Genomic DNA, 20,152 nt, shown 5'->3' with positions numbered 1-20,152 from the left:
ACTCACACACGTATTCATGCAGCACTTCTGTACCCAGTGCTTTTGTATTACACACCATTCATACACTGTCAGCCGTCAGGGGCCATTTGGGGTTCAGTATCTTGCCTAAGAACACTTCTGAATGCAGACTGGAGGTGCCGGGGATCGAACCACCGACCCTCTGCTTTATCTCCTGCCACCCAAAAATGGTTAACAGCTATTTTCCAACCGATATGCGGTTAACAATATGCTGAACTAGCTAGGTGGGATTTTTAAGAACTTTCTTTGGGATTACACTTTAACTTTATAAAATTGATTTAATAATTACATATTTGTCCTTAAAAACAGCAGAGCCAGTGAAGGTGGTTATGTACCGTTCTCCCTGTGTTACTAAACGCTCGTTATCATGAATATCAGTGCCCTTACACATCTCTGATTTTATTCATCAAGAGCCACAAATAATTCAGGGGAAATCAGGAAAATGATAAAAAAAAAAAAAAACTCAGAAAGAAAGAGAGAAAAGTTAAAAATGGATTACTGGACCAGCCACACCAACATTTTATGAGTTCATCCCTGACCCATTCCACATCCTTCCACCAGGTTTTGTGGTAATCGGTCCAGTTTTCTTGCTATCTAACAAACATCTTGTTCTTCATAAAGTCTCTGCCTTTGGCTTTGTGAATCACTATCAAGACTTTTGCATCTAGTTCTGTCAAACTTTGAGGCTAAATGGAAAACATCAATTGTAGGTTTGATAAAAAAAATACTCACAACTTCCTCCTGCACTCAGTGGCCCGGTCGATCTTAAACTCTGGGAGGCTGACGAAGCCCTCTGCCTTCTCATCCTGTGACAAGCAAAAGCAAAGTGAAATCAAAACGCCACATAATGAAAACCCCCAAAATTCTGTGATTTGTTCTTTCAAAAAAAGAATTTAAAGAAGATTTTCACCTCCTCATTCATGTACCAGTACAGGCAGGTGTCTTTCAGGATGAACCAGTACTTCTTCCACTTCTGTGAAAAATATGTTTTAGCATCCTTCTTTTTCCACAGCCAGCCCTCGCAGTCACCCTGACCCAAGTCCCTGCAGGAAATCCGTCGCTTGCTGATTGAAGACATGGGGCTTTCAACTGCAGGGGAACAGAACAGACGGGGGGGTCAGAAAACACGCCTCGTGAAGCCCCTGCTCATGTTTGGATTCATGTCAAACACCTTGAAAGAAACGCTCCTACCTTTACTCTTCTTCTTTGACCTGGACAGCAGTGAGGACCGCTCAAACACCTGCAATGTAAAAACAAAACAGAATGACGACATGCAGACAGATTCTGTGCTCAGCTCGTGCTTTTTTTTTTTTTAAACTAGCTCCCAACAAAATATTTGACTTTTCACCGACACCGAGGTACTGACATGGTAGAGGGACGCAGAGTCCGAGCTGGATGTGGACAGGGACACTTCCATCTGAAGGGCGGGGATGAGCGTGTAATGGGTGGGGCTCCCTCGTCGCTCCGTCTTCCTCCTGTTCTGACTCAGGCTGCGTCCCAGCAGGAAGTCCTCGGCCTGCGTCTTATCTTCGCTCGCGAAACGCAGTAAGGAATTTTCTGCAGGGACACAACAAAAGCCATCGCTCAGTTCTGCACAAACTTTATAAAATATAAAATACACTTTGAAATCCATATCAAATGTTTTGTACAGTTCTGCTGCACACAAATGAACTGATAAAACGATGTAAGTCCCGTCTGCCTGTGATCAGATAATGTGGACATTTCAAAAGATTTCCTTTACAACATTAAAAGGTGTTAAAAACCTACAGAGGAAAGCTGTTGTCAGGCAGAAGGGCCTCAAAAGTTCCTAATACTGTCTCGGTAGATAAATATAGCTCCGTCACTTTATTGAAATGCCCAAAGGAGCAACATATCAGCAGCATCCCCAGAGGAAACAGACACATCACTCAGGCCCATCTTTGAGACTGAAATAAAGCAAATTCAGTCTCCTCCCACTCCATTTGCCACCTAGCACAACAAAATGCGAACATCTCAGGGAAAAATACATTCCTGCCGTTGCCAAAGCAACAGTGCACTTTTTATATCCAAAACAGCAAGAGCAAGAAGGAGAGAACCGGGGGAAGAGAGGGATGGAGGGAGAAAAGGAGCAGTGATAGATTACTAATGTACGGAGGAGATGGAGGCAGGAGCAGATCTCCAGCATGTTATCAGCTTTGACAGGCCATGCTCATCCTTCTACTTTTTGGCTCACAGATCTGAGAGGGTGAGGATATTATGAGATATCCGCCCCCTCACCTCAGCTCGCTCTGTCCCTCTCTGTCCTCCTTCTCTCTCTGCCTCCCTTTCTTTTTTTTTCCGCTCTCTCCCACGGCCTCCCACTCACCTCTCCGGCTCTCTCTCTTCAGCTTGGCCGGGTCTTCGTTGTCTCCCACCCAGTTGTATTCCACTGGCATTGAGATGGGCCTGAGCCTGCCTGGAGCACAGGGAACGTCAATATCACAAAGCTGCCCACACACACACACACACACGCACAAACATCATCAAACAGCTGCAGACATCTTAAATACATCTCAAAAACATGCAGACGACAAATTTACAGGGCTTTGAGCTCTTGCCTCTCACGACTGAGTCCTCGGATGAAGGAGGCCAAGACAAGGTCTTACCATAGGTGGGAGTGCTCCCCCTGCGGACTGATGACACCTCTGGGTTCTGGTCATACTCGTAACAGTACAGTATAGCATCCTCCTCCACCAGAGGAAACCGTCGGCGACACTCCTGGTCCAGGTAGGAGTTTGGTGAATCAGATCCTTCTGCGACGTGGTCGTCCGATTGAGGATCGTCACCTGCCAGATTTCCCTTGTCGTCTCTGCCATAACGGGAAGTGGGAAAGTCATTTTAATGTCGCTGAAGACCTGGACTAATGAGTGAGAAAAAATGAGCAATGGCAATTTCTGAAAATACTGGAGGAAAAAAACTGCTACTTTAAAGGATAGTGGCAGTATCTGCTCTGGAGAGAGTCTGTGGCTCTCAGCCCCAATGCCCATTTGTTCTTAGTGAAGATGTAAACATTTTAAACGAGAACATAAATATATCGTCATTGCTTTTTAACAATTTCAAACAATATTTTTTAAATCATTTTTAGCAAACATTACTCAAACACTAGAAAACAGAGCACTCCCAGGGGACTTATACATAATTGGTTCTATTTTATTTTTACAATACTTTTAGTATTTTAATTTGTTCATTCCTGCAAAAACAGTTTTTAAAATAGGATCTTTTGAATCATGCATTGTTTGCATCCATGTTTGCGTGCTCTTCATTGCCTTAGTTCAGTCAGACAACTCACGTTCAAACGTTTATTGCAGCATTAGAACAGGTTTAGTGTTTGGCGTCTAGGCTCCAACTTAATCACTCCCCCATATGATTACATAGATATGATGGGAGTGATGAGCAAATACTTGTAACCCCCCGTTGGAGCCTGCAGGTGGATGCTGGGGTGGTGGAGGGGCTGAAGCAACTGGTAGCAATACTGCAGCCGCAGTGCGAGCAAAGGGGATGATGGGAAATTTCTGTTTGCTTAAATAGACCACCTGATAAGGTGGGTGTGTCACATGATTGGAGCAGCGCAGCTCGAGTTGGCTTCCCTGAACTTGCTCGCAGGCGTCGCTCCATTTATTGCAACTTTTTTGAAGGTTAGCACCACCACCTTTTAGTCGTTGGAAAACATGAAACTCGTGGCAGGAGTGTGTATCAAATTACCCATTTGTTGGCACACATGCATGCGTGTCCTTGTGCAACAGCATCATACCAACAAAGAGGGAAGAAAGTGTGCGAGTTCACCTAGGGGTGTACGGCTCGGCAGGAGGCGGGGGTATGAAGAGGTCCTGCAGGGCACAGCTACTCCTCCTGGATGGCGTGCTTAAAGTGCTGGTGGGCGTGGCGACGCTGCTGCTGGGACTCTGGGGGAAGATTGGCTGTGTGAGCGTGATCATGTGTGTGTGTGTGTGTGTGTGTGTGTGTGTGTGTGTGTGTGTGTGTGTGTGTGTGTGTGGGTGTGGGTGTATGTGTGTGTGCGGTAAAGAAAGGGGAGAGAGAGTGAGACAGGCAGACAGAGAGAGAGGAAGGAGAGGAACAGTTACAGGGATTGACACATAGAAAATTTGGAGTTCAGCAGTTCAGTCAGTCAGTCTGGGGCTGTTCGTTCGGTTCAGACTGTGCTGCCGAGCATCTCAACCGTGAAATCCGTGCACTGTATGTTTCTGATGCTCCAGTTCTAACTGGTGCACACGAGAGGACAGGTTGTGCGGCTGAGTTGTCCCTCTCATTCAGGTCAAGGAAAATCTGGTCATAACCTACATAGTCTGTTAAATACAGCCCATGGACACAGATTTAACTCTAATACCTTTGTAGCAATATATGAATGTAATATCTTTTTAATCACTTTTGTCTCTTGCCTCATTTTTTTTATATCAAAGTAGCAGGATGACAAATCAGCAAAGTCACTTGAATAGTCAGAGAGATATCGACGAATCACATGAGTCAGTGATAAAACATGGACTCTAAATGAAGAAGAGCTGAAATTGAGAATACTAATTTATCACTGCTCAAACTATGCTAATATATAACTTGCCACTGACTAATATCAGAGATGTACTCGGAGATACACTCCCCCGTAAAACCATTAAGCATGTCGGAGTTTCTACAAGGCTTCAGAACAGAAAATGGTACAATCTCCATGTTCGTCTTTCCACTTTTTGTCCTTAAAAATGCCGGCAGGAGAGTGAATTCGATTTAGGTGGAGAAGATGGATGTGAGAATGTGGAAGGGGGGAGAAGGAGGCTGAGCTGGACGATTACGCCTCAGGGCCTCGGGGGCATTTTCTCTGGCCTGGGACTCAAAAGAAAGGCTGGACTACTTTTACGCATTCCCTCTCATTTCCACCCATTCTGGCTCAGGCGCACAATCCTAATAATGTAATTGCTTTGGCCAAAGTAGGACAGCAGATGCCACTTAGAGCTGAAATGTTAACTTGTGAGGGAATGATGCTGGAACCTTCAACCAATTAGTCACAAGTTTTGGTCCCGAAAAAAGAGGTGGTTGCAATAAAGGCAATACCAGTGCAATGCAGTGCAACTCCCAAAACAGCTCATAGTGCAAAGTTATCTTTATGAAATTTGAACACTGTGAGTTTTGTAATACTAAATTGTTTTGGATTGCATGCTGTTGTAAAAGCCCATTTTCACTTTGTACTCTATTTATGGAATCACGGAGGATTTTGGTGTCTAACTTCAAAAGTCTGTGGAGTCTGGAGTATTTTTAACATGAACAGCAACAGAGGAACAAAGACATACTGTACACTCAAAAAAACCGGAGATCACACTCACACAGAAAACAAGATGGACCGACGTGTGTGTGTGTGTGTGTGTGTGTGTGTGTGTGTGTGTGTGTGTGTGTGTGTGTGTGTGTGTGTGTGTGTGTGTGTGTGTGTGTGTGTGTGCGTGTGTGTGTGTGGAGCAGGAAAGCAGATGTACCTGCAGAGCCAGCGGTTTCCATCTCATGTTTTTGAGCAGAGCAGGGGTGGAGGTGAGCGTGCTCTGCGGGCGTTTCTTCAGCGTCAGGGTCACACCTGCAGGGTCCCCGCGCAACAGGTTCACTAGGTTCTTCAACTGCCAGCCCACCTAACAAACAGCAACACGAAGTGAGTTTCCTCCACACACAAACGCAGACGACAGAAATAAGAAGCTGATGTTTCGCAATTAACCTCCAATTGGTATCGTAAACCGTGTATAAAGATGGACGACATAACATCTCCACAAAAATGAAGCCAAAGCATCTCAATTGCCACCTGGTGGCTGGCTGCAGTATAGGTCATAAACCCTGCCTCCTCCATGTTGGTGGATGGACCAAACATCAGGTCAAATACATGTTTCTCAAATAAATGTTTCTCAATGAGGGTTTCTGTCATTTAGTTAGTTCTTATCACGATGTTTGTTAAATTTTACATTTTTCTGGTAGTTTATTTACTTTAGGCTAAAATAGGCTGAAATGTCATGATTGACTTGTAAGTGGTCAAGCGTGTGTATTGGCGGGACCTTGGAACCATTGCTCAACACCACTTGGACGGATCTATGGATTCAACATGTATCCAGTTCATAAAAATGTTATATCTGCTCCTCTAAATAGAGCAGATTTAACATTTATATGTGTTTGTTTTTCATATAGTTCATACCCTCTCTAACATGAAGCGGAACACTCCGGTCTTATTCAACCATCATATTCAAGGTGCTGCTGTGGTCATTGTAACGATACATGTGAGTCCTGATGGTTGGGACCTGAGGCACAGTCCCGAGGCCTCACGGTAATGAGGATGTTTCATGCAAAGCTAGGAGCCAAAGGGCATCTTGTACAGCTCCTGGGACGACAATCTGCGGGCGCTGTCATGATGTGGAAAGCGCCCAGTGTTGTGTGTTGTTAACAGCTGCATGCCTTGTAAATAGTCTTTAACCCAGTTTAGATGATATTTGGCACAAAAAACATCGCGCCCAGAGGAACACTGTCTGCTGCTGAACCAAATATGCCAGGTCCAGTTTGGGGAGGAAATATCCTCTCTTGCTTGGCTGGCTTCACTGAGTTTCACTACGTCTTGTGTTTTCCATGCAGCCGGAGTCTGGGCATTTTACAGGCAATGACCTCCCAATCACTCTGTTCCTTTCCAAGTCATTTTTCACTGTGACAGCCACTACACAGAGAGGGCATTAAAGAGACAGGCAGACTGAAACAGCTTGTCTAGGGCTCTGCCACTTTAAAGTTTCTGCTTTAAGGTCAAGTGTGTAAGATTTTGGTGAAAGGGGTCTATTGGCAGAAATTGAATGTAAAATAATCCTAGTGATGTTTTTCACTAGTGTGTTTCATCTAAATTGTACGAATTGTTGTTTTCTTTACCATAGAATGGTCCCTTTATATTTAAATACTTTATATTTACATCATGAGCACGTCCTCTCTACGGAGGCCCCCATGTTTTTTTTACCATCGTTCAGACTAAACACCCTTTGAGTTTTTATGACAACTTTCATGTTTGGAAGGGAAGGGTGAGGTGAGGGGCATTCAGCTGCAACGTGCAACTTCACCACTAGATGTCACTAAATTCTACACACTGAACCGTAAAGGTGTTTCTTATAAAACATTGTGTCTCTGTTTTTTATCGTTTCATTATATTTCCCTTTCATTCTGGTGACAATCTCCAGTGTTAGACAGTTAACGTCTGGAGCATTGAAGCCTTCCCCATTTATTGACCAATCCTGCACCTATTGTTACCTGGTTTTATTTATTTCTGAAATTCAGTCTTAAAATCTTTTACAGGAATAATTTTCCATCTATATACATGTTATAACATTTTCAAAGCCTTTGCCTCACAGGACTTTTCCTTCATTCATTTTCTTCGATCTGTGGAAAATGATGCTCAAATCAAAGTTTCCCATAAGCACCGGCTGTCACACAAAATGAAAGCATTTGCAGACGACTCCTTTCTGACTGTTTCAAAGTCATGTCCCTGCCACTTTTTTATTATCTTACTTTTCTAACCAGATGAAGGATGGATCTTAAATTATTAGAAAAACAAGCTGAACAAACAGCTGCTCTCACATCTTTTAAAAAAACTATTTCTGTCCTTGCTTTTCTTTTAAGTGCTTCTCTTCTATGTTTTAATTTTCTTGTGAGAGAATCCTGGGCCGCCACAGACACATGTAGTGTTCAGTGCAGTCATCACCTTGTTTGTCCAAAGGTTTCTTCTTGGCTGATGCACAACCTTAATGTGTTGGGATCACCTGATCTTAAATTAAATGTATTGAATTAAATGTATTAACAGCACTAAAGCTGCTTATGGCAGCCATTATGAGTGAGAGTGCAGTTTCGGATGAGCAGACATGTCTGAGTTTACAGTTTGACATCACATATACTTAAGATGTCAAATTCACTCAGCTGCTGCTCATGTCAGCAACATAAGACAGGACCGTGCATCACTCTGTCACGCACAACCCCTCCAGCATCCACAAGGGAACACATACTGTATGCTTCACTTCCATACCACATACTGAAACAATTCAGTAAACACAATACAGAAATATTAACTCCACACAGTTTTTTTCTAGCTACTATTAATGACATTTATGTATTTTACTGTTTTGTACTGACATTAGATGATACGCGGTAGGCGCTGACAGATGTCAATCATGCTACCACTTTGAAAAGCTGCTGTCAGTCAAACTGTAAATGAGAGCTGAATGTTTAATAAACATAAATGATGGCTCTGTTTCATTTTGGCTCCTTCCAGGATGCTGGTAATGTGCAGTCATGGTCTATGTGATGGAGATCAGTGAGCTGACAGAGATGTCTTTGGCTCAAACATTGACTGCAACTTGTCCGTGGATAATAGAGATGAGCAGTGCAACTTGACACTGTTTAATGACACATGATTCAGATGGTTCATCTTTGCAGGGCGTATTTAAAACAGTGGAAAAAACTCAAATTACATGTCTCGTGTGTGTGAAGATTTATCGTCTCAGCCAGAGACTTGGTTTATCACATCTTTTGCAAGCGTAAGGTCTGTGCTTCAACCTTGGTTGCTATGGCAACTGCCACTGGGCACTGGGCATAGTTTGACCATTAGTGTCAGACATTGGACGATTGCTTTTAGGGCCTACTTGTTAGTGACCTGTATTGTGTAATACCATGTAAACTAACCAACGAGGATTACGAAAAGTCAGGGCAGGATAATGAAAACACTGAGCCATCATTATTTTATCTTTCTATGACATGTCAAAATGTCTGCTGTAAACAAAATGTTGTACAGTAAAAAGAACATGCAGTGACAGTGAGACGAACATGTCTCTTTAAAAATGGCTGCATTCAGTGGGTGAGTCGAGAGACTGAAATGAACCTGACTTGAGCTGTGTAATTATCATACGTCTGGCTGGTCCACACACAAGCAGTAATTATTTCAGACAAAGGGTGCTATATTTAAATTGTGCAACACGGGAAGTTTTTGTTTTCATCGGCAGTGAATTTACACACGATGCTCTGTGCACTTCAGTAACAAGCAGTTTAAAAAATATTTTATTTATTTATGGCTCAGCTCGAGTTGCTTGAGTTGAATTTGCTATGCTATACCTCTTACACTAATATGGGGTGTCCTTGTGGCTAAGAAGCTTAAGTCAGCAACCATAAATGACAAAGGCACTAGTTCAAGCCCATTCCCCATCTTTGGTTCCCTTGGTACTGCTATTTCTTACTGTGTATCTCCAATAAAGGCATAAAATGTCTCCACCAACTGTTAAAAAAACATAAGGAAGTTTATTTAGTTCTTTTTTAAGGGGTTTAGGTGTAGTGTTAGGCGTAGAGCGAGGTTATAGGGAAAGACTGACGACACTCCACACGCAGAGGACAACTGCAGTGGACAGGTGCCCATCCAACAAACCTCCATCCAAGACGAGACCTTTCCTGACCCAGAGCACGGACTCTATTCACGGCACGTATTCACTATGCACAGGGATACTTCCCATCACTTATGAACTTAAACTACAGCAGCGTCTGAGCTGGCCAAGCTCGGAGCCTGGCGTGGCCGAAGGGGACGCATCAGAGACCGTGTCGTGGTTCACAAGCCCACTGGTGGAAGACGTCGGAAAGTTCTGCTGAAGAGCGTGAGTAATCCATGACCTCCCTAGTCAGTTATTCTGCCTACATGTAGGTAAGCGAGGCAGACGATACAAGTAAACTGCATACACCGCAAGGACTGAATTAAACGTTGCAAGGTGAATGTGAAGGAGCTATGAGAGTAGGACTAACATTTACTAATAGCAAGCCAGTTCATTTCGCCTTGTAAAACCAACAGTATCCTTAAATTCAATCAAGCTGCATCAAATTTCACACACTTTACACCCTACATCACACAACTGTTCCCTAAATATGCCTGTTATTTTATTACGATATTTTTACCTGGGAACTTGGTGAAAATGTCAGAACCCCCCCCCCCCTTCTCCTAATGTGAAAAAAAGGTAACTCTGATAACTCTGATTAAATCAAGCGCTTGTGTGTGCATGGCATATAAAATACTGATCCTATGAGCAAACATTTTCATCCAGAGAAAATGTCCACATCAACAATTGATAACTACACTGCAGCTCTTACACTTTTAAGCACAGGTACAATGGAGCTGCAGTGGAACAGTGTGGATGTTCTGCAGCACAATGTTTATAAGGGAACAGGATACACATGCACACCATAGGCATGAGGCTAATACAAACAAAAGCCAGCGAGCAAAGAAAATGGTCTTACCACTGTCTGATGATTAACCTGAATGACTTCATCGCCAGCATGGATTTTCTTACAGCGGTCAGCCAGGGACTGATGGAGACACAGAGAGGCAGAGTCATTAACTTCTGCTTCGTTTCACAGTCATGACTGAGATGACAACCGCAAGTGACACATGTCAGTCTGCGTGTTGCACCGAGGCGAAGATCTACACAGGTGAACACAAAGAGGCTTGTACTTACTCCTTCTGTCGTCCCGGTGATAACGTGCAAACCGTCGTATGTTGATTTGATGTACATGCCCTGTGAGAAGACAGAAGGAATTTGAATTACATTTACATAACTCAGACACATGGTTCGTTTAATGCAGTGCATCTCGAGGCAGAAACGCAGCCATGTGCAGGTCACACCACGGTCACGGCGTATTTGCAAATCTTAGTATTAGTTTTAATCTGCTTTCTGTGCAAAGAGTTTAAATCTGGTTAGATATTTAATATATTTAGTAGCAGTTAAAGATATTAGTGTTTTCTACTACTCTATACTGCATATAAAATATGTTTGAATGAATACAGGAGGGTCCTTAAATATCACAAAGGTGTATTTTTCAAACATACCCAGCACAATCTGAATTTACGTCAATAAGTGAGTATCCATCAAATGCAGATGGAATCAAACACGGTGGATTATTTATCTGCAAATGCGGTTTGTTTGTTGCAAAAAAAGAAGCTACAACTCAAAGCTTCCACTAAAAGGGGTCTAAAGTGCAGGACACACGCACACCCAGACACATGTTCTGAAACAGATGTGCATGAGTACACACACATACTGGCACAGATACACTGAAGCAGCGTGCCAGTCTTCAAGATGAATGTAAGAGGTTTATTTTTAGGCCACTTGACCCACTGTTGTGTTCAGGTTTCACTGAACGGATGAGAGAACTTCCATGCCCCCTGCTAGCATTAGTGGGGGGAGGTGGGGGGCGCGTACTGTGGCCCCAAGCAGGGAGCTTGTGTGTGAGTGTAGGTCAGTGCTGATGGACAGTTAGTGGCAGAAGGAATAAGTGTCCTCTTTTCTACCTAACACGGTATCTACTATCTACAGTTGCTCCGAAAAAGGAAGTGCGCACACACAGCCGGTTGTTGATTTGCACATTTTAGCTGTTCATATTTTAACATGCACAACATGCTCATGTCATGTTGCCTTGCAGCAGCTGACTCACGCTCTCCAACCCAGTTTGGGAACAGCTACTTTTGACCTTCATACGATACCAGACAGCAGCCACAGTGTTTAGGCTTTATCTCAATACTTTTACTTTTTTGAAATGTGAAATGAAACCACAACTGATGTTTAAAGTGCCAATGTAAAAATGTTAAAAGCCACTTCCACACACAACATACTAGATACTGTGGATAACCACATGAAAACAGTTAACAGCAAGGTATTAACATTAACCCCAGCAACAGGGACACTGTTTCTGAAAAGAAAAATGTGTTAACCTGCACTGTGCTGAGGTTGAGGATGAAATATTAGAGAAGAAGGGAACGTTTCTTTGTCTGTTTCTTTTATCGTTTTCTTTTGCAATTGCTTTGAAGTGATGTTGTATTATTTCATTTGATTTTAAATGCTATTGGCGTACTTTTATTATATTATTTTTGTTGTGTTTGATGTATCCTTGTATTTATTTGTCTTTTTTGTGAAGCACTTTGTCACGGCTGTTTTGAAAGGTGATATACAAATAAAGTTATAATAATACTTAGTTATAAATTGAATGTTATTATTATTATTATTATTATTATTAGTAGTATTATTTATTTTTTTTTTTTTTTTTTTTTTTTTTTATAATCTGTGAATAAAAACAAAACAACCATCCAAAACCATCTGCATGCTGTGATACCACTGGAGGCTGATGAGCACATTTGTTTGTTTTTTGTAATTTGGGTCAACTGACTCGACCCTTTTGAGTAAAACTAAAAGTGGCTGTGCCGTTTGAATCATAGAAGACAGAGTTTAACCAAATGTAAGATTTCTAAACGTTTTTAACAAATCAAAAGTTAGTGTCATCTGTCTGTGCACTGAGTGAGACACATGCTGCGGGATAATTTGCACATGCCAAGTTTAAATCAAACACGAGTCAATAAGCTGTCAAGACTCATACTGCTGAGATTTCTGTAATTAGCAGGTTTCACCATCATCCAACCTTATTAATACTTTTGTACTTTATACTTTTTAAAACAATTGCTTTTCCTGTGTTCATTTAATCAGACCTCGGAACAATTTAACATTTTAAATTCATTAAACAAAATAGTGAAAAGTAAACTGAAAGCCCATGTGCTAGAACCACATAGCAGGTTTATATGCCTCTTATATATTATTGTGTTTACAATAAGAGATGTGCAGTCGGGGCAGTGTGACACCTTTGAGAAATTCAAAGCTTCAAACAGCAACTGTTTGTTTTTGGTTCAGCAGCAACTCAACATGATGGATGTTCAACTCCATACATCTGTCTTGATTATTGATATAATAATATTATCTACATTGTAGGCTGTTCAATCACATGCATACTGCAGGGTCATGAGATGGAATTTGCAAAAACATTTATTTATCTCTTAATTTGATCAATGGAAACTAACATTATAAAATATTTCAGTGAAACAGAACACAGTTACCTTAGTTTTTATAATTATTTCGGTGGAAAATCATTAAAATAGTTTAAAATGACATTTGTCGACTGTGTGATTGCACAATAAAAAAATACAAAAATCTACACTATACTATTTTCTGCATTTCAGTTGTTCGCTCTATAAGCTTGTTGTCGTTTCCCATAGTGAAGGAGATTTTAAAAATGCTAACAGACCCGAAGTGGAAGGAGAGCTGAATGTTGCACAAGGCACAAGACCAATGTTTATATACAGTCTGTGGTTTAAACCCACAATCTGCATCCAGTGAGTCAGACTATGGTTATTTATAACATTAAGTCCAACATTAGGTAGGCTGTGCAGTAAAACTACGGCTGAAGATGTATATTACTCAATAACTATTATATCACAGCTTCTCCACTTATCCCTATACATCCTTACAGATCTTTTAAAAACAATTCCTAACAGAGTTTTCTGCTTACATCTGACTCCTTCTTACTCAATGCCCATTTATTGTTGTTTAATTATTCATTAAAATTACTATGTAATCTCATCAGCCTGTAATTTAAAATATATTTTATATCTGACATTGCAAATTTTCTCTGTAACTGAAATCCCCTGAAGGGAGGGATCTTCAGCCATTGAAGCACATTTTTTCCGACATAATTTTGTGGGTTTAGATGAATCATTTCCTCCAAATAACTGCTTTAGTAAGACCACAGAAACACACAGAGCTTCCTCTCATGACACACTGAGATGAGAAACTCCCAGAAGATGAGTGTGGTTCTCACAGTCTGACTGAGGGAGAGTCTTACCAGTCCTTCAGTGGATTTTATGTTGGGTAGCTGCACCACCTCCAGATGTGCAGCCTGGGACACCATGGGATCCGAGGACAGAGAGATAATGTGGTCGCACACTTCAGACAGAGTTTTACACTGGGGACGACACATTAGGGAAGATTACAAGCTTGAAGTGGGAGCATTATAGGGTCCACTTTATTAGATAGGGCAGAATAGAGTCGGCAACTCACCACATGCAGGATTTTGTTTTCTGTTTCGTACACAGAGCAGTCCTGTGGAACGAGCACAGAGCACTGTTACCTCCAGAGAATGTGTCAAAATGGAGTTATTATTGGCATTTTTCTGCTGTAGGTGGATATAAGCAAAAACAACAAAAAAAGGAAAAACGAGCTGCTTGGCGCCTATAACCCCCAACACTCCCACACAGGCACGCACAAACACAAAACAAATGAATCACCAATGCGGAGGCATGTTTCTCTCGCTCTCTCTCTCTATTTCTTCCTCAGTGCCTGTCATCCTCTCTCGGCCTTCGACTTGTTCCATTTCTCCCTCTTTCACGCCCACTTTTGAATTTTTCCCACCTGAACCTTTCACTGAACTCCTCATAAAGTTAACGTGACCAAGCTAAAACTTTTTTTATGGACAAGTCCTGAAAATACATGTATAGTTATAATGTTATAGTAAAGTCACTTACAAAAAACAATTTATAAAAATGTATGCGCACACAGAATGACGTTCATTCCGTCTCTTATCAGGGATCAGCCGACCTGAAGGAGTTATATACATTATGCATATTGTAAATTACATTTTCACTGTTTAAATGGATTGCAGAATTTCACTTTATGTATGTTCTGTTGTTTGAACTCTTTACTACTGAATATGTATTTGTATATATAAATGCAAAGTTTGCAAAACTAGATTTGTCAGGTTCTCTTTCGTATCATGTACAGAAATTTCTAATACTATCGAATATATCATAATTGCATTTGTGCATAAGTGTATTTAATAGCAGAGACAATGTTTAATGCATTATGGGATCACCATAATATTCTCATGCAGGGAACAAGTTTTCTCTTTGCCGGTGGAGGTATTTGATCTCGCTGTTGAATTAGGATTTTTTTCGGAGCTTGGACAGATTATAATGTATTTTTATCATACAATTTATTTACCTGTTGTACAATTGTGGTGAGCTCCAGACACAGCTGGATCACATTGTTCCTGGTCATGGAGTAATCTGCCACGGCAGCGAACGGAGATCTGAAAAAGAAGGAGCACCTGGAATGAACCATTAGATCATTCTTCCTTTGAGACTAAATCACTGGTCAATCTGTGGGATTATTTCCAAACAGGGTTGTGTGCCCACAGCTTTTAGAAACTAATACAAGATTCAGTGATTAATAAAGCACATAAAAACAAATGTAGTCATTATATATGAGAAAAGCCAACAATAGCTGGCACTGAAGACCACATGTGGAGACTAATACGCTAAAACTAATTCAAAGCGTAATTTACTCCAGAGCAAAACTCTATCATATTGACACTGGTCATCAATCGTGCATTTTCAAATGAAAATGAAGGATAAATGTATTCTGTATATTTCTTGTGTTTGACTCAGAATGGATGCTGCAGAATATGGCTGCCTGTATGGGAAAAGAAACAGCAAACAATTTTTCAGTTATTCTGTTGAATGTTGTCTGCTTTGAACTTCCAAAATCATCAAACACACACACACACACACACAGACAGATGAAAACACACACAGGCACAATCCCACAGAGAAGCAAAGGGATAAAGCAACATATAAATAGACTTGCTCTGTGCCTTTTTGGCCATCCTGTCAGAATACTACTTACATAAGGCCCTTACGCATCTTTTCTTGTCAGCTGATTGGTCATGGACATAACAATAATAAAAAAAACAGAACCGGTCTGTTTGTGATAAGAATTGAAGTTTCAACAAAACGCTCCAAGAACCAACACATAAAGCCACATAAACAAGATTTATTTGTCTTTTTTTAGGCCAGTTTTTCTTCATTTAATCTTCTACACGACAGCAAGCAGTGTTTTTTTTTTTCAAACGACATAATATGTAAAGAAAATATAAAATTCAAAAGGTTCCTCATATCAAGTTGAAGCCAGAGACAATTACTTAAAAGTAAGTATTTAAGATAAACTGTAGGGCTTAAATCATGCCTAAGGATCAAATATTCAACATACAAGGTGCAAAAACCAGCAATGCTGCTGTAAACTACAAAACCTAAAGGGAAAACTTTTTGCATGAATGCATCAGTGTGTGTATATCTATGTGTATTCAGTGCCTTTTAAGTTTACATGTGTTACAGATTGCACCTTTTCGCAAATCTCACCTGTCCAGCCACGCCAGAAGGCTTTTGGCCGCAGCGATCAGGTCCACCACGGAGGTAAGGAAGTCATTGGGAAGCTTGTGGGTGGCTCGGCCATCGTAATGGCCGCTGCGTCGCCTGCCTGTGATGAAGTTCTGCAGGTTCTTGGCAGATGCATTAAGCTTATGAGAGAGTGTCTTCAGATTCTCAGTCTCCAGGCCATAATTCTGCAGGAGAGAGGACAGGTCAATTCACTCAGTTTGTTTGCGGTGACACTGCTCTGTGGAATAGAAGGACCACAGGCAGAGCAGCCCACCTTGTCCAGTGACACAGATGCCGCTGATATGACGAACATGTGAGGAAATAAGACCAGCAGCCCATCCACTTAGCCCCGCTCTCCTCCAGCTGTCACTTTGCATGTCTAGGGATCGCGGAACACTCATTACCCTGTACGCCAAACTGCACGTGCAGGCCTGTGGGCGTCAGGGTTTCTTGGGAGGAGAGAGCGCGGCAGGAGGGCCACTAATCATATTTAATACAGCAGGGCCTGAGAGACTTTAAACTAAATCCCAGTTACATAAGGAGCTTTGGGGCTGAAGCAGGGCCCCCCCGTGCAGCGATGCAGGATGAGAGGACTTTAGATTCAGATTGCATCTGTGACCTCAGCCCGCTAAATCTCCATCCAGTCTCTCTATGTCTCTCTTAGGCGAACAAACACCCAACTTCATCGCTTTTCCACCCGCTTACCTTCCTTCCTACTTCTCATTCTCCCTTCATCTTTCCTCAGCTTTTATATTCCCTCAGTCTAAGACTTCAGCTCAGTGCGTCACGCCTTTGAAAACACTGGAGACTTTTGTATTAAAGCAGCAAATTGGTACTTCATGCTCTGTGTTGTCCTTTGTGAGTACAAATAAAAACAGGGTCTGGAGAGGAAGGAAATTACATCATCTTAAGAAATGAAGCATTCAAACAATATAGTTATTGTACTAGAAAAAGCTTTGTACGTTTACATTTACAGTGACATAAATACTCAATTGAGATAACTTATAACCCTCCTATATCAAAAGGACAGTACCTGCTACAACGGGAATGAATATGTATATGATGAGGGGTTGAATAATTGTTAAAAAATGTATGTATTGTATATTTTCCAAATATCACCTATTTTAGCTTCTGAAATGTGAGGATGTGCTGCTTCTCTTTGTTCTTCTTCTGCTCCTTAACTCTGTTACGGGGTTTTTTTGTCTCCTGTTACTATCCTGAGCTGATGTATGGCGAGCAAAACGTCCATTTTTCATCACAAAAAAAAAAAAGAAGACATTTTAATTGAATTGAATTGAATCTGCCTCAACAAACCTGCGCAATTATGGCTCCAGTCAATGAGACAGGCTCTCTGAACATCGCATTGGATAAGTAACATTTTCTTTTAAAACCAAAAAGCTCACGGTAAACAAAATATTGCGGATATGGACAAATCCTGTGTGTCCATCTGAGGTGTAACTGATGACTTCTCTGTATTTCTATCTCTTGGAGCAAAACACTTTTCAGCCTTTTCAGCGATTAATATCTGTGTAAACATTTAAATATTTATCGACAAATTTACAGATCTATGGACGCATTTACAGATTTGTCTACACACGTACAAATCTCATTATACGTTTACAGATTTTTTTGCATGTTTGCAAATCTAATTACACACAAACACAGATCCTGCACAGATTCTTGTACACGTTTTCAGGTCTCAGTGCACATTTTCTGATTCAGATTTTCTGAGTTTATGCATTTTAAAAATGTCGGGTTTGGAAAAAAACGTGCAAAGATAAACACAGACATTCAGTAGAGCCTGACTGAGATATCTCTTTAGAACATTCAACATGAGAAGTACTAGGTTCCACGGCAGAGGAAGAAACTGTCATGACCTAGAAGTTTATGGGCCGCTCTTTTCTCTGTCATGACCTGGATCACAGAGGTCACACGGGTCACTGGCACATGAAGAAAGTGTTTACATGTTTAATATTATTCTCCAACTCTTAGAGCAGCACTTCAGCGTAATCAGCAGAACAGCGGGCTGTCGTGCCGACACACACACTAAACTTGTGTTTCTAGGATGAAGAGCAGAAATGAGTTGGAGAGGAGGCTGTAATCCATGTCAGTGCTAATGACAGCTGCAAGATTTGCCTGTGGAGGGTATTTTGGCCAGATTATTAACTCTGCTAGATTTGCTGCGATGTTTAAACATTGAGGCCTAGAGCAATTTTCCCTCTGTTGTGAAGTCGTAAGCTCTTAGTGATATTTGTAAGAATGTTATATCTATTTTGATTAAGCAATGACTTTGCGGGTGAAAACTTTGGGCTTAAATATCCAAATTATGACACTAACAGGACTAAAGAAACAACCTTATTTTGTAGCTTGATCCCGATACTTTTACTCGATGAGCTGGGAAGGCGACAAATGTGCCACAGAAACATTGTTTGACAGCGGTGGGGCGAGACTCTCTGAAGTGACAGTAGAAAGCAGTGGTGCCACAGCAGGGGACTCACCAGCGCACAGAGCAAGTCCACAGCTTCCAGTACGAGCTCCTGGTGGCCGATCCGGGACACCCCCAGATCCTCCAGCTCCTGGTGGGTGATTCGCAGCAGCTGGTCCCCTCCTACTTTCTCCTTCTCAAAGGTCTTGATGTACTGCTGCAGGCAGTCGTCCAGGCCTGAGAGACGCACACGGAATGACAGGAAAAATACTTTGAGTACAAGGCAACAAGATGATAAGTCTGTTGGCTGGTGGTTTCAGGACTTTATTTGAATGACGTGCTCTAACTGGGCTTCATATCGCCTTCAATGCCAGAAACGGTGCTGTAACTGTGAAGGGTAAACACGGCATGCTTCTTTTTTGTGTGTGTGTGTGAATCTGTCCTGTCTTGGACAAGGATTCTGACATTTTCCTCTACATCAACAGAGCCAATAGAAAATATTCAGCCTTAAACTAGAAAATGCTTTCAACCGTTCAGGAGGAGTGTGTCAGTGCTCAGCTTGTTTTGCATCTTTCACTATTGAAGCAGGAGCGAAGTCTTTCGGTAAATCAGTGGATGAAGTCCAGCCGACCACAGCAAACAGACTGATTCTGCATCTCCTGTCTGCGTCTGAGGCTTTTTGGTTAAAAAAAAAACGTTTGCGTTTGCATTGCTTTCATCTAGGAGGTTGTGTTTTCACCTCTGTCCATTTGTCGGTTAGTTGTTTTCTTTGTGAGCAGGATTACGCAAAACCGAACGGATCTCCATGAAACTTGGAAGGACAGGACATGGGCCAAGAAAGAACCCATTCAACTTTGTATCAGGGGGCAGGTCCAGGACCGCTTTGACCGCTTTCTTTAACATTGCAAGATACTTCATGGATTTTGATTAAAAAATCAGGCACATTTACGCAATAGATATCTATCGTTTGCAAATGTGTGCGAATTAATTGAATCAAGGCGAAAGAGGAATGAGCTCTACTGAGGTCTATTGCAACTGAAAACTGTTCAAGTGTTGATACAGTAAATAGAGCAGGTCATTCAATCAGGAACTCTTACAGAAGAATTCAATCCGATACAACAGCATCACACACAGAAAAATCCTCGACAACGGCCATAAAAGACCTAAAAGGAACTTCTCTCTGACATAGAGTTACATAATTACATTGCATCTCCCCTGATCATGTAGAATTATGTTGAAACCAAGGACATTGGATGAAGTTAAAAATAGACTCAACATTTAGATTTCTGCTCTGTAAACACATTTTGATTTGATAACTGATGTTTCTGCATCAGGGTTTCTTGACTGTTATAGTTTTTACAGTTGTATCCACTTTCAAATCAAGAAAACACACAAATTAGTTGCAAAAACAATCGCTCATTTTTGTATGTGTCATAGGTGAATGTCACTAGAGAGTGCTCTGCATGCTAACTGGCCCTCCTTTTAGCAGTGGAGACAGAGAGTAGCCTTTGTCAGGCGTATTTTCTATACACTCGGCCTGTTTCTATTTTCTCAGTGAGAGGGACACACACACACACACACACACACAACCCCATGCTCATCTCGTCTTTTCATTGCTGCGGACC

At 41.5% G+C, this 20,152-nt stretch overlaps 1 protein-coding gene across 4 annotated transcripts in view; it reads right to left on the bottom strand.

Annotated features, from left to right (window-relative positions):
* Positions 1-20,152, bottom strand: part of LOC118121889 (connector enhancer of kinase suppressor of ras 2) — a 30,134-nt gene that overhangs the window by 6,518 nt on the left and 3,464 nt on the right. Inside the window, exons 2-16 of one of the 4 annotated variants that reach the window (XM_035178120.2) lie at positions 18,601-18,764; positions 16,085-16,287; positions 14,889-14,994; positions 13,950-13,991; positions 13,735-13,854; positions 10,527-10,586; positions 10,309-10,377; positions 5,511-5,657; positions 3,820-3,953; positions 2,643-2,845; positions 2,363-2,452; positions 1,385-1,575; positions 1,210-1,258; positions 929-1,107; positions 751-824 (exon numbers count right to left, since the gene is read on the bottom strand). In XM_035178120.2, coding sequence (XP_035034011.1) covers positions 751-824; positions 929-1,107; positions 1,210-1,258; positions 1,385-1,575; positions 2,363-2,452; positions 2,643-2,845; positions 3,820-3,953; positions 5,511-5,657; positions 10,309-10,377; positions 10,527-10,586; positions 13,735-13,854; positions 13,950-13,991; positions 14,889-14,994; positions 16,085-16,287; positions 18,601-18,764 — 1,831 coding nt within the window. The remainder of the gene's footprint in view (positions 1-750; positions 825-928; positions 1,108-1,209; positions 1,259-1,384; positions 1,576-2,362; positions 2,453-2,642; positions 2,846-3,819; positions 3,954-5,510; positions 5,658-10,308; positions 10,378-10,526; positions 10,587-13,734; positions 13,855-13,949; positions 13,992-14,888; positions 14,995-16,084; positions 16,288-18,600; positions 18,765-20,152) is intronic. The other 3 variants (XM_035178121.2, XM_035178122.2, XM_035178123.2) reach the window with 3 other exon arrangements.

The sequence above is a fragment of the Hippoglossus stenolepis genome, chromosome 15 (assembly GCF_022539355.2).
Source record: "Hippoglossus stenolepis isolate QCI-W04-F060 chromosome 15, HSTE1.2, whole genome shotgun sequence".
NCBI lineage: Eukaryota > Metazoa > Chordata > Actinopteri > Pleuronectiformes > Pleuronectidae > Hippoglossus > Hippoglossus stenolepis.
The sequence above is the reverse complement of the archived record's forward strand: the minus strand, read 5'-3'. Positions and strand labels throughout refer to the sequence as shown.